General features: G+C 38.2%; 1 protein-coding gene across 7 annotated transcripts in view; it reads right to left on the bottom strand.

Moving 5' to 3' along the window:
* The window catches only part of grin1a (glutamate receptor, ionotropic, N-methyl D-aspartate 1a), a 179563-nt gene that overhangs the window by 56634 nt on the left and 109114 nt on the right, over positions 1-13815 (bottom strand). For all 7 annotated transcript variants that reach the window (XM_061980878.2, XM_061980881.2, XM_061980882.2 and 4 more), the window contains one exon: positions 10206-10370. In XM_061980878.2, coding sequence (XP_061836862.2) covers positions 10206-10370 — 165 coding nt within the window. The remainder of the gene's footprint in view (positions 1-10205; positions 10371-13815) is intronic.

Below are 13815 nucleotides of genomic sequence, written 5' to 3'. Positions count from 1 at the left end.
GAATGTAGTTTGAATGTTGAAGAGTTTGAATTTCCAGGAAAACCGGAATTTGGTTTGGAATTTGGGAAAGTGTTAGTTTGAATGTCCAGGATGAGTGGAATGTATTAATGTTGGAATGGTTTGAAAAGGTTGAAAAATGTGGGAATTATGCAACTTGGGAAAATATCCCATTCATTTCAATGGGAACTTCCTGGAAATTTGGGATTTTGGGAAAAGCGGGATTTTTTTAAAATAATGATTATGAGCATGAATGTCCTGAATGAGCTGAATTGGTTGGCGTTAGAATTGTTTAAATCGGGCAAGTTGAGGTAGTAAATGGTATTTAGGGAATTTCTGGAAAAGCGGGAATTATTTTGAACATGAAAAAAGGGTAGTTTGAATTTCCACAGTGGTGGAATGTGTCAAAGGTGAATGGGTTGAAGAATGTGGGAATTGTGGAAGTTTGAAGAATGTCCCGTTCATTTCAATGGGAATTTCCCCCAAAAATGGGAATTTCGGGAAAAGCTGGAATTTTTTTTAGAAAGTGGTAACAAACTTGAATGGGCTGAATGAGTTGGTGTTGAAATGTTTCAAATCAGTCGAGAAATGTTGAAGTCGTAACATGTTGAAATGAGAAATGGTATTACGGAATTCCTGGAATATCGGGAAAACCGGGAAAACGTTGTTTTTTTGTCCTGATTATTAGGTATGTTTTGACGGTGGAACGGTTGAAATGCGTTGAAAAATGTGGGAGGAGTAGTCGCCAGAAAAAAGGGTAGAAATAGGGCTTTGGAAAAGCAGGAATTCTGAAAAATTCTGGAATTTTTTTTGAACTTGGAAAAAGGGAAGTTAGAATTTCCAGGATGGTGGAAAGTGTCAAAGGTGGAATGGTTTGAATGGGTTGAAGAATGTGGGAATTGTGGAAGTTTGAAGAATGTCCCATTCATTTAAATGGGAATTTCCCCCAAAAATGGGAATTTCGGGAAAAGCAGGAAATTTTTAGAAAATGGTAAAAAAAAACTTGAATGGGCTGAATGAGTTGCAATGGTTGGTGTTGAAATTTTTCAAATCAGTCGAGAAATGTTGTAGTAGTAACATGTTAAAATGAGTAATGGTATTACGGAATTCCTGGAATTTCGGGAAAACCGGGAAAACATTGTTTTTTTGTCCTGATTAAGAGAAATGTTTTGACTGTGTAACGGTTGAAATGTGTTGATAAATGTGGAAGGAGTAGTCCCCAGAAAAAAGGGTGGAAATAGGGCTTTGGAAAACCAGGAATTCTGGAAAATCCTGGAATTTTTTTGAGCTTGGAAAAAAAGAAGTTTGAAATTCCAGAATGCTGGAATGTGTCAAAGGTGGAATGGTTTGAAGAATGTGAGAATTGTAGAAGTTTGAAGAATGTCCCATTCATTTCAATGGGAATTTCCCCCAAAAATGGGGATTTCGGGAAAAGCGGGAATTTATTAGAAAAAGGTAAAAAAAAAACCCTGAATGGGTTGAATGAGTTGAAATAGTTGGTGTTGAAATTTTTCAAATCAGTCGAGAAATGTTGAAGTAGTAACATGTTAAAATGAGGAATGGTATTACGGAATTCCTGGAATTTCGGGAAAACCGGAAAAACTTGTTTTTTTGTCCTGATTAAGAGAAATGTTTCGACAGTGGAACGGTTGAAATGTGTTAAAAAATGTGGAAGGAGTAGTCCCCAGAAAAAAGGGTGGAAATAGGGCTTTGGAAAACCAGGAATTCTGGAAAATCCTGGACTTTTTTTGAACTTGGAAAAAAGGAAGTTTGAATTTCCAGGATGGTGAAATGTGTCAAAGGTGGAATGGTTTGAATGGGTTGAAGAATGTGGGAATTGTGGAAGTTTGAAGAATGTCCCATTCATTTCAATGGGAATTTCTCCCAAAAATGGGAATTTCAGGAAAAGCGGGAACTTTTTAGAAAATGGTAAAAAACTTGAATGGGCTGAATGGTTGTTGTTGAAATTTTTCAAATCAGTCGAGAAATGTTGTCGTAGTAACATCTTGAAATGAGAAATGGTATTACGGAATTCCTGGAATATCGGGAAAACCGGGAAAACGTTGTTTTTTTTGTCCTGATTTTTAGGTATGTTTTGACGGTGGAAAGGTTGAAATGCGTTGAAAAATGTGGGAGGAGTAGTCACCAGACAAAAGGGTGGAAATAGGGCTTTGGAAAATCAGGAATTCTGAAAAATTCTGGAATTTTTTTTAACTTGGAAAAAGGGAAGTTAGAATTTCCAGGATGGTGGAAAGTGTCAAAGGTGGAATAGTTTGAATAAGTTGAATAATGTGGGATTTATGGAAGTTTGAAGAATGTCCCATTCATTTAAATGGGAATTTCCCCCCAAAATGGGAATTTCGGGAAAAGCGGGAATTTTTTAGAAAATGGTAAAAAAAACTTGAATGGGCTGAATGGTTGGTGTGGGAATTTTTCAAATCAGTCGAGAAATGTTGAAGTAGTAACATGTTGAAATGAGAAATGGTATTACGGAATTCCTGGAATTTCGGGAAAACCGGGAAAACTTTTGTTTTTTTGTCCTGATTAAGAGGTATGTTTTGACGGTGGAACGGTTGAAATGCATTGAAAAATGTGGAAGGAGTAGTCGCCAGAAAAAAAGGGTGGAAAAAGGACTTTGGAAAACCAGGAATTCTGGAAAATCCTGGAATTTTTTTGAACTTGGAAAAAAAGAAGTTTGAAATTCCAGAATGCTGGAATGTGTCAAAGGTGGAATGGTTTGAATGGGTTGGAGAATGTGAGAATTGTGGAAGTTTGAAGAATGTCCCATTCATTTCAATGGGAATTTCCCCAAAAATGGGAATTTCGGGAAAAGCGGGAATTTTTTAGAAAATGGTAAAAAAAAAACTTGAATGGGCTGAATGAGTTGAAATGGTTGGTGTTGAAATTTTTCAAATCAGTCGAGAAATGTTGAAGTAGTAACATGTTAAAATGAGGAATTGTATTACGGAATTCCTGGAATTTCGGGAAAACCGGAAAGACTTAGTTTTTTTGTCCTGATTAAGAGAAATGTTTTGACGGTGGAACGGTTGAAATGTGTTGAAAAATGTGGAAGGAGTAGTCCCCAGAAAAAAGGGTGGAAATAGGGCTTTGGAAAACCAGGAATTCTGGAAAATCCTGGAATTTTTTTTAACTTGAAAAAAAGGAAGTTTGAAATTCAAAAATGTGTCAAAGGTGGAATGGTTTGAATGGGTTGAAGAATGTGGGAATTGTGGAAGTTTGAAGAATGTCCCATTCATTTCAATGGGAATTTCCCCCAAAAATGGGAATTTCAGGAAAAGCGGGAATTTTTTAGAAAATGGTAAAAAAAAACTTGAATGGGCTGAATGGTTGGTGTTGACATTTTTCAAATCAGTTGAGAAATGTTGAATTAGTAACATGTTGAAATGAGAAATGGTATTATGGAATTTCGGGAAAACCAGGAATTTTTCCAGTTTAAAAAACAACTTCGTTTTTTTTCCTGATTAAGAGGAATGTTTTGACGGTGAAATGGTTGAAATACGTTGAAAAATTTGGAAGGAGTGGTCGCCAGAAAAAAGGGTGAAAATAGGTTTTTGGAAAACCAGGAATTCTGGAAAATCCTGGAATTTGGAAAAAAGGAAGTTTGAATTTCCATGATGGTGGAATGTGTCAAAGGTGCAATGATTTGAATGGGTTGAAGAATGTGGGAATTGTGGAAGTTTGAAGAATGTCCCATTCATTTCAATGGGAATTTCCCCCAAAAATGGGAATTTCAGGAAAAGCGGGAATTTTTTAGAAAATGGTAAAAAAAAACTTGAATGGGCTGAATGGTTGGTGTTGACATTTTTCAAATCAGTTGAGAAATGTTGAAGTAGTAACATGTTGAAATGAGAAATGGTATTATGGAATTCCTGGAATTTCGTGAAAACCAGGAATTTTTCCAGTTTAAAAAACAACTTTGTTTTTTTTCCTGATTAATAGGAATGTTTTGACGGTGGAATGGTTGAAATACGTTGAAAATTTTGGAAGGAGTAGTTGCCAGACAAAAGGGTGGAAATAGGGCTTTGGAAAAGCAGGAATTCTAAAAAATTCTGGAATTTTTTTGAACTGAGAAAAAGGGATGTTAAAATTTCCAGGATGGTGGAAAGTGTCAAAGATAGAATGGTTTGAATGGGTTGAATAATGTGGGAATTATGGAAGTTTGAAGAATGTCCCATTCATTTCAATGGGAATTTCCCCCAAAAATGGGAATTTCGGGAAAAGCGGGATTTTCTTTGAAAATGGTATAAAAAACTTGAATGGGATGAATGAGTTGAAATGGTTGGTATGGACATTTTTCAAATCAGTCGAGAAATGTTGAAGTAGTAACATGTTGAAATGAGAAATGGTATTACGGAATTCCTGGAATTTCAGGAAATCCGGGAAAACTTTTGTTTTTTTGTCCTGATTAAGAGGTATGTTTTGACGGTGGAACGGTTGAAATGCGTTGAAAAATGTGGAAGGAGTAGTCCCCAGAAAAAAGGGTGGAAAAAGGACTTTGGAAAACCAGGAATTCTGGAAAATCCTGGAATTTTTTTGAACTTGGAAAAAAGGAAGTTTGAATTTCCAGGATGGTGGAATGTGTCAAATGTGGAATGGTTTGAATGGGTTGAAGAATGTGGGAATTGTGGAAGTTTGAAGAATGTCCCATTCATTTCAATGGGAATTTCCCCCAAAAATGGGAATTTCAGGAAAAGCGGGAATTTTTTAGAAAATAGTAAAAAACTTGAATGGGCTGAATGGTTGGTGTTGAAATTTTTCAAATCAGTCGAGAAATGTTGAAGTAGTAACATGTTGAAATGAGAAATGGTATTATGGAATTCCTGGAATTTCGTGAAAACCAGGAATTTTTCCAGTTTAAAAAAGAACTTTGTTTTTTTTCCTGATTAAGAGGAATGTTTTGACGGTGAAATGGTTGAAATGCGTTGAACAATTGGGAAGGAGTAGTCACCAGAAAAAAGGGTGGAAAACGGGCTTTGGAAAACCAGGAATTCTGGAAAATCCTGGACTTTTTTTGAACTTGGAAAAAGAGAAGTTAGACTTTCCAGGATGGTGGAAAGTTTCAAAGGTGGAATGGTTTGAATAAGTTGAATAATGTGGGAATTGTGGAAGTTTGAAGAATGTCCCATTTATTTCAATGGGAATTTCCCCCAAAAATGGGAATTTCGGGAAAAGCGGGATTTTTTTAGAAAATGGTCTAAAAAACTTGAATGGGCTGAATGAGTTGAAATGGTTGGTGTTGAGATTTTTCAAATCAGTCGAGAAATGTTGAAGTAGTAACATGTTGAAATGAGAAATGGTATTATGGAATTCCTGGAATTTCGGGAAAACCGGGAAGACTTCGTTTTTTTTCCTGATTAAGAGGAATGTTTTGACGGTGGAATGGTTGAAATGCGTTGAAAAATGTGGGAGGAGTAGTCGCCAGAAAAAAGGGTGGAAATAGGGCTTTGGAAAAGCAGGAATTCTGAAAAATTCGGGAATTTTTTTGAACTTGGAAAAATGGAAGTTAAAGTTTCCAGGATGGTGGAAAGTGTCAAAGGTGGAATGGTTTGAATGGGTTGAATAATGTGGGAATTGTGGAAGTTTGAAGAATGTCCCATTCATTTAAATGGGAATTTCCCCCAAAAATGGGAATTTCGGGAAAAGCGGGAATTTTTTAGAAAATGGTAAAAAAAAAACTTGAATGAGTTGAAATGGTTGGTGTTGAGATTTTTCTAATCAGTCGAGAAATGTTGAAGTAGTAAGATGTTAAAATGAGGAATGGTATTACGGAATTCCTGGAATTTCGGGGAAACCGGGAAAACATTGTTTTTTTGTCCTGATTAAGAGAAATGTTTTGACTGTGTAACAGTTGAAATGTGTTGATAAATGTGGAAGGACTAGTCCCCAGAAAAAAGGGTGGAAATAGGGCTTTGGAAAACCAGGAATTCTGGAAAATCCTGGAATTTTTTTGAACTTGAAAAAAAGGAAGTTTGAATTTCCAGGATGGTGGAATGTGTCAAATGTGGAATGGGTTGAAGAATGTGGGAATTGTGAACGTTTGAAGAATGTCCCATTCATTTCAATGGGAATTTCCCACAAAAATGGGAATTTCAGGGAAAGCGGGATTTTTTTAGAAAATGGTAAAAAACTTGAATGGGCTGAATGGTTGGTGTTGAAATTTTTCAAATCAGTCGAGAAATGTTGAAGTAGTAACATGTTGAAATGAGAAATGGTATTATGGAATTCCTGGAGTTTTGTGAAAACCAGGAATTTTTCCAGATTAAAAGACAACTTTGTTTTTTTTCCTGATTAAGAGGAATGTTTTGACGGTGAAATGGTTGAAATGCGTTGAACAATTGGGAAGGAATAGTCGCCAGAAAAAAGGGTGGAAAAAGGGCTTTGGAAAACCAGGAATTCTGGAAAATCCTGGAATTTTTTTGAACTTGGAAAAAAAGAAGTGTGAATTTCCAGAATGGTGGAATGTGTCAAAGGTGGAATGGTTTGAATGGGTTGAAGAATGTGGGAATTGTGGAAGTTTGAAGAATGTCCCATTCATTTCAATGGGAATTTCCCACAAAAATGGGAATTTCAGGAAAAGCGGGAATTTTTTAAAAAATGGTAAAAAAAACTTGAATGGGCTGAATGGTTGGTGTTGAAATTTTTCAAATCAGTCGAGAAATGTTGAAGTAGTAACATGTTGAAATGAGAAATGGTATTACGGAATTCCTGGAATTTCGGGAAAACCGGGAAAACTTAGTTTTTTTGTCCTGATTAAGAGGTATGTTTTGACGGTGGAACGGTTGAAATGTGTTGATAAATGTGGAAGGAGTAGTCCCCAGAAAAAAGGGTGGAAATAAGGCTTTGGAAAACCAGGAATTCTGGAAAATCCTGGAATTTTTTTGAACTTGGAAAAAAGGAAGTTTGAATATCCAGGATGGTGGAATGTGTCAAAGGTGGAATGGTTTGAATGGGTTGAAGAATGTGGGAATTGTGGAAGTTTGAAGAATGTCCCATTCATTTCAATGGGAATTTCCCCCAAAAATGGGAATTTCGGGAAAAGCGGGATTTTTTTAGAAAATGGTAAAAAACTTGAATGGGCTGAATGGTTGGTGTTGAAATTTTTCAAATCAGTCGAGAAATGTTGAAGTAGTAACATGTTGAAATGAGAAATTATATTATGGAATTCCTGGAATTTCGGGAAAACCAGGAATTTTTCCAGTTTAAAAAACAACTTTGTTTTTTTTCCTGATTAATAGGAATGTTTTGACGGTGGAATGTTGAAATACGTTGAAAAATTTGGAAGGAGTAGTCGCCAGAAAAAAGGGTGGAAATAGGTTTTTGAAAAACCAGGAATTCTGGAAAATCCTGGACTTTTTTTGAACTTGGAAAAAGGAAATTGTGAATTTCCAGAATGGTGGAATGTGTCAAATGTGGAATGGTTTGAATGGGTTGAAGAATGTGGGAATTGTGGAAGTTTGAAGAATGTCCCATTCATTTCAATGGAAATTTCCCCCAAAAATGGGAATTTCAGGAAAAGTGGGAATTTTTTTAGAAAATGGTAAAAAACTTGAATGGGCTGAATGGTTGGTGTTGAAATTTTTCAAATCAGTCGAGAAATGTTGAAGTAGTAACATGTTGAAATGAGAAATGGTATTATGGAATTCCTGGAATTTCGTGAAAACCAGGAATTTTTCCAGTTTAAAAAACAACTTTGTTTTTTTTCCTGATTAAGAGGAATGTTTTGACGGTGAAATGGTTGAAATACGTTGAAAAATTTGGAAGGAGTAGTCGACAGAAAAAAGGGTGGAAATAGGATTTTGGAAAACCAGGAATTCTGGAAAATCCTGGACTTTTTTTTAACTTGGAAAAAGAGAAGTGTGAATTTCCAGAATGGTAGAATGTGTCAAATGTAGAATGGTTTGAATAGGTTGAAAAATGTGGAAATGGTGGAAGTTTGAAGAATGTCCCATTCATTTCAATGGGAATTTCCCACAAAAATGGGAATTTCAGGAAAAGCAGGAATTTTTGAAAAAATGGTAAAAAAAACTTGAATGGGCTGAATGGTTGGTGTTGACATTTTTCAAATCAGTCGAGAAATGTTGAAGTAGTAACATGTTGAAATGAGAAATGGTATTATGGAATTCCTGGAATTTCGGGAAAACCAGGACTTTTTCCAGTTTAAAAAACAACTTTGTTTTTTTTCCTGATTAATAGGAATGTTTTGACGGTGGAATGGTTGAAATACGTTGAAAAATTTGGAAGGAGTAGTTGACAGAAAAAAGGGTGGAAATAGGTTTTTGGAAAACCAGGAATTCTGGAAAATCCTGGAATTTTTTTGAACTTGGAAAAAGAGAAGTTTGAAATTCCAGAATGCTGGAATGTGTCAAAGGTGGAATGGTTTGAAGAATGTGAGAATTGTAGACGTTTGAAGAATGTCCCATTCATTTCAATGGGAATTTCCCCCAAAAATGGGAATTTCGGGAAAAGCGGGAATTTTTTTAGAAAAAGGTAAAAACAACTTGAATGGGTTGAATGAGTTGGAATAGTTGGTGTTGAAATTTTTCAAATCAGTCGAGAAATGTTGAAGTAGTAACATGTTAAAATGAGGAATGGTATTACAATATTCCTGGAATTTTGGGAAAACCGGGAAAACTTTGTTTTTTTGTCCTGATTAAGAGGTATGTTTTGACGGTGGAATGGTTGAAATGTGTTGATAAATGTGGAAGGAGTAGTCCCCAGAAAAAAGGGTGGAAATAAGGCTTTGGAAAACCAGGAATTCTGGAAAATCCTGGAATTTTTTTGAACTTGGAAAAAGAGAAGTTTGAAATTCCAGAATGCTGGAATGTGTCAAAGGTGGAATGGTTTGAATGGGTTGGAGAATGTGAGAATTGCGGAAGTTTGAAGAATGTCCCATTCATTTCAATGGGAATTTCCCCCAAAAATGGGAATTTCTGGAAAAGCGGGAATTTTTTAGAAAATGGTAAAAAACTTGAATGGGCTGAATGGTTGGTGTTGACATTTTTCAAATCAGTTGAGAAATGTTGAAGTAGTAACATGTTCAAATGAGAAATGGTATTATGGAATTCCTGGAAAATCGGGAAAACAGGGAAAACTTTGTTTTTTTCCTGATTTTTAGGTATGTTTTGACGGTGGAACGGTTGAAATGCGTTGAAAAATGTGGAAGGAGTAGTCGCCAGAAAAAAGGGTGGAAATAGGGCTTTGGAAATGCAGGAATTCTGAAAAATCCGGAAATTTTTTTGAACTTGGGAAAAGGGGAGTTAGAATTTCCAGGATAGTGGAAAGTGTCAAAGGTGGAATGGGTTGAAGAATGTGGGAATTGTGGGAGTTTGAAGAATGTCCCATTCATTTTAATGGGAATTTCCCACAAAAATGGGAATTTCAGGAAAAGCAGGAATTTTTTAGAAAATGGTAAAAAACTTGAATGGGCTGAATGGTTGGTGTTGAAATTTTTCAAATCAGTCGAGAAATGTTGAAGTAGTAACATGTTGAAATGAGAAATGGTATTACGGAATTCCTGGAATTTCGGGAAACCGGAAAGACTTAGTTTTTTTGTCCTGATTAAGAGAAATGTTTTGACAGTGGAACGGTTGAAATGTGTTGAAAAATGTGGAAGGAGTAGTCGCCAGAAAAAAGGGTGGAAATAGGTTTTTGGAAAACCAGGAATTCTGGAAAATCCTGGACTTTTTTTGAACTTGGAAAAAGGGAATTGTTAATTTCCAGAATGGTGGAATGTGTCAAAGGTGTAATGGTTTGAATAGGTTGAAAAATGTGGAAATGGTGGAAGTTTGAAAAATGGCCAATTCATTTTGAATGGGAAAAATGTCCCGGAAAAGCTGGAATTCTGGGAAATCTGGGAATTTTTTGGAAATTGTGAAGTGAAATCCCGCGATTCCCGAATAGGCTGAACAGTTTAAAGTTGGAACGGTTTGAATCGGGTGAAAAATGTGGAAGGTAGAGCGCGCCAAAATCTGGAGAAGAAGAATAATAAGTTGAAGTTGAATAAATAGATGAATGTTGGTGTAGAAAAAACATGTGTGAATGTTTTGGAGCATTCAAACAATCATCCCTAAATGTGTCAAAGCCAAACTTGTGAAAATGAGCATTTCTGTTAAAAAAAAGAAGTCATGTGACCAAAAGATACTTCATGTTGTGTGCAGTTAAAATAATACATGTAGTCATAAGCATACCTTTTTAACCAGTATAGTGAGACCTTGATATTTGAAGGGTTTGGAGAACTCAATGTATTGTGCTCGCTCGTTGTTTATAGTCAGCGGGGCCACAATCATATCAGCCAGGCCCCCCAGGAGCTCTCCCATCATGCCATTCCACTCTTTCTTGTTACTGTTGTTCACCTACAAGGCAATGAATATGACAACGATCACCGTTAGAATACAACATTTGAAATATGTGGTGGTAGGATTGTCCCAATGTATTTGGATACTTTTCTATGTGAAGGGGACCACAAAAAAATGGCATTATCGGCTTTATTTTAACAAAAAAATCTTAGAGTACATTAAACATACCGTATTTTCCGCGCTATTAGCCGCACCTAAAAACCACAAATTTACTCAAAAGCTGACAGTGCGGCTTATAACCCGGTGCGCTTTATATATGGATTAATATTAAGATTCATTTTCATAAAGTTTCGGTCTCGCAACTACGGTAAACAGCCGCCATCTTTTTTCCCCGTAGAAGAGGAAGTGCTTCTTCTTCTACGCAAGCAACCGCCAAGGTAAGCACCCGCCCCCATAGAAGAGGAAGCGCTTCTTCTTCTACTGTAAGCAACCACCCGCCCGCGTAGAAGAAGAAGAAGAAGCGCGCGGATATTACGTTTCATTTCCTTTGTGTGTTTACATCTGTAAAGACCACAAAATGGCTCCTACTAAGCGACAGGTTTCCGGTTCATGAAAAGACGCAATCTCTCCATCCGCACACGGACTACTATTTCACAGCAACTGCCTAAAGACTTTCAAGAAAAGCTGGCTACTTTCCGTGCATATTGTAAAAACAAGATAGCTGAAAAAAAGATCCGGCCAGAGAACATTATCAACATGGACGAGGTTCCACTGACTTTTGATATTCCTGTGAACCGCACTGTGGATACAACGGGAGCACGTACAGTGAATATTCGCACCACAGGGAATGAGAAGTCATCCTTCACTGTGGTTCTAGCTTGCCATGCTAATGGCCAGAAACTTCCACCCATGGTGATATTCAAAAGGAAGACCTTGCCAAAAGAGACCTTTCCAGCCGGCGTCATCATAAAAGCTAACTCGAAGGGATGGATGGATGAAGAAAAGATGAGCGAGTGGTTAAGGTAAGTTTACGCGAAGAGGCCGGGTGGCTTTTTTCACGCAGCTCCGTCCATGTTGATATACGACTCCATGCGCGCCCACATCACGCTGGCTTTTAATATATTATTAAAGTTTGACTGACCTATCTGACTGTTTTTTTGACATTCCTTTAGCGCAGTTAGATGCGGCTTATAACACGGGGCGGCTTATAGGTGGACAAAGTTTTGAAATATGCCGTTCATTGAAGGCGCGGCTTATAACCCAGGGCGGCTTATGGTGCGGAAAATACGGTATGTTTATTATTGCAATTTAGTCCTTAAATAAAATAGTGAACATACTAGACAACGTGTCTTTTAGTAGTAAGTAAACAAACAAAGACTCCTAATTAGTCTGCTGACGTATGCATTAACTGTCATGACTTGGTCCTGGGTGTTTGCTTTTCCGGGATGCAACGGAAAGTTGGCACGGGCGAGACGGGAATGAAGGTACATGATTTATTTTAATATATCAAAAAAAGTACGGAGAATAAACTATGAAAACCAAAAGACTATAGCAAAAAGTACAAACGAAAAACACGGCACAATGGCGGAGAACAAACTATGAAACCAAAAAGACTATAAACATGGAACAAAAACTTACTTGGCTTGGACAAAAATAGTTGCATGAAGAATGGACATGGAAATAATGGACAGAGCATAAGTGTGGTGGTCGTCAGAACGACAAACTGAAAAGAAATGAACTTAAATACTGTGGACGTGATTAGTGAAAGCAGGTGCGTGACCCAAAACGTGAAACAGGTGCGTGACGTGACAGGTGAAAACTAATGGTTGCTATGGTGACAAAACAAAAGTGCACAAAAAGTCCAAAACCCAAAACGAACATGACCAAAACAAAAACATGATCACACAGACATGACAGTAACATATTGTGTCATTTATACACCTATTATTTTCTACACATTATAAAGGACAAACTGTAAAAATTGATTATTACTCTACTTGTTCATTTACTGTTAATATCGGCTTATTTTCTGCTTTAACATGTTCTATCTACACTTCTGTTCAAATGTAATAATCACTTATTCTTCTCTTCTTTCATACTTTACATTAGTTTTGGATGATACCACACATTTAGGTATGGATCCGATACCAAGTAGTTACAGGATCATACATTGGTCATATTCAAAGTCTTCATGTGTCCAGGGACGTATTTCCAGAGTTTAGGAATATAATATTAATAAAAAGAAAAAAGATTTTGTGACAATAAAAAATATTGATGTAATCATAGTATCGTCTAGATACGCTCTTGTACTTGGTATCATTACAGTGGATGTCAGGTGTAGATCCACCCATGGCGTTTGTTTACATTGTGACGCCGGTGAGCTATTGTATCCTCCTACGGTGAGTAGTGAAGCATGTTTAGCTATTCCTTACTTTTCCAACTTACTTTATTTGTCGCCATAGAGGCGAGTATTAGTGATTTAGAAGTATCTAAAACACTGCAGACTGGACATTAGCCGATAACTAGCCAGTAGAGATGCGCGGATAGGCAATTATTTCATCCGCAACCGCATCAGAAAGTCGTCAACCATCCGCCATCCACCCGATGTAACATTTGATCAGAACCGCACCCGCCCGCACCCGCCCGCACCCGCCCGTTGTTATATATCTAATATAGACGATGCAAGGCATTAGTGAGGTTATAAAGCTTTTGCCTGTTAAAGAAAGGAGACTGATCCAATGCAGCACAGACATTCGCGTGCCACGCTGTCACGACCCAGACGCACACCAGTGCGCAATCATATGGGAGCCGCGCTGAGCGCACCTCCAAGCGCGTCTCGCTGCCGGCGACGGCCGGGTATGGGCCCGACGCTCCAGCGCCATCCATTTTCAGGGCTAGTTGATTCGGCAGGTGGGTTGTTACGCACTCCTTAGCGGGTTCCGACTTCCATGGCCACCGTCCTGCTGTCTATATCAACCAGGGTGAGCCCCACCCCTTTCGTGAGCGCACTGCGCGCGGAGTGACCCCTGTTACGCGCCCCCGGCAACAGGGGTGGCGGGCAGGTAAGCTGCGCGGGCGGAGCGCGCGGAGTGACCCCTGTTACGAGCCCCCGGCCACGGGGGTGGCGGGCAGGTAAGCTGCTTACCTGCTGCGCGTGACGCCGGCCGCGGCGAAGGCGGACGAGGCGGGGTGTCGGTGCGGTGGGCGCGGTGGTGACCCTGGACGTGCGTCGGGCCCTTCTCGCGGATCGCCTCAGCTACGGCTCCCGGTGGGGCCCTCTCGGGGGAAGGGGCCTCGGTCCCGGACCCCGGCGAGGCGTCCCTTCTCCGCTCCGTAAAAGTGTCCATCTCTTTTTTTTTTTTTTCTTCTGTTGTGGCATATGCTGCAGGTGCCTGCTCGTTTTTCGTATGTGGGTAACAACATTTAACTATGTATATATATTTCCGAATTGGTTTAACTGCCACCCGCCTGAATCTATTTAAAATCTAATTTTTTTTTATTT

Source organism: Nerophis lumbriciformis, linkage group LG20 (assembly GCF_033978685.3).
Source record: "Nerophis lumbriciformis linkage group LG20, RoL_Nlum_v2.1, whole genome shotgun sequence".
In the NCBI taxonomy this organism is placed as follows: Eukaryota; Metazoa; Chordata; class Actinopteri; order Syngnathiformes; family Syngnathidae; genus Nerophis; species Nerophis lumbriciformis.
Note: the sequence above shows the minus strand (reverse complement) of the source record. Positions and strands in the feature narration are given on the sequence as shown.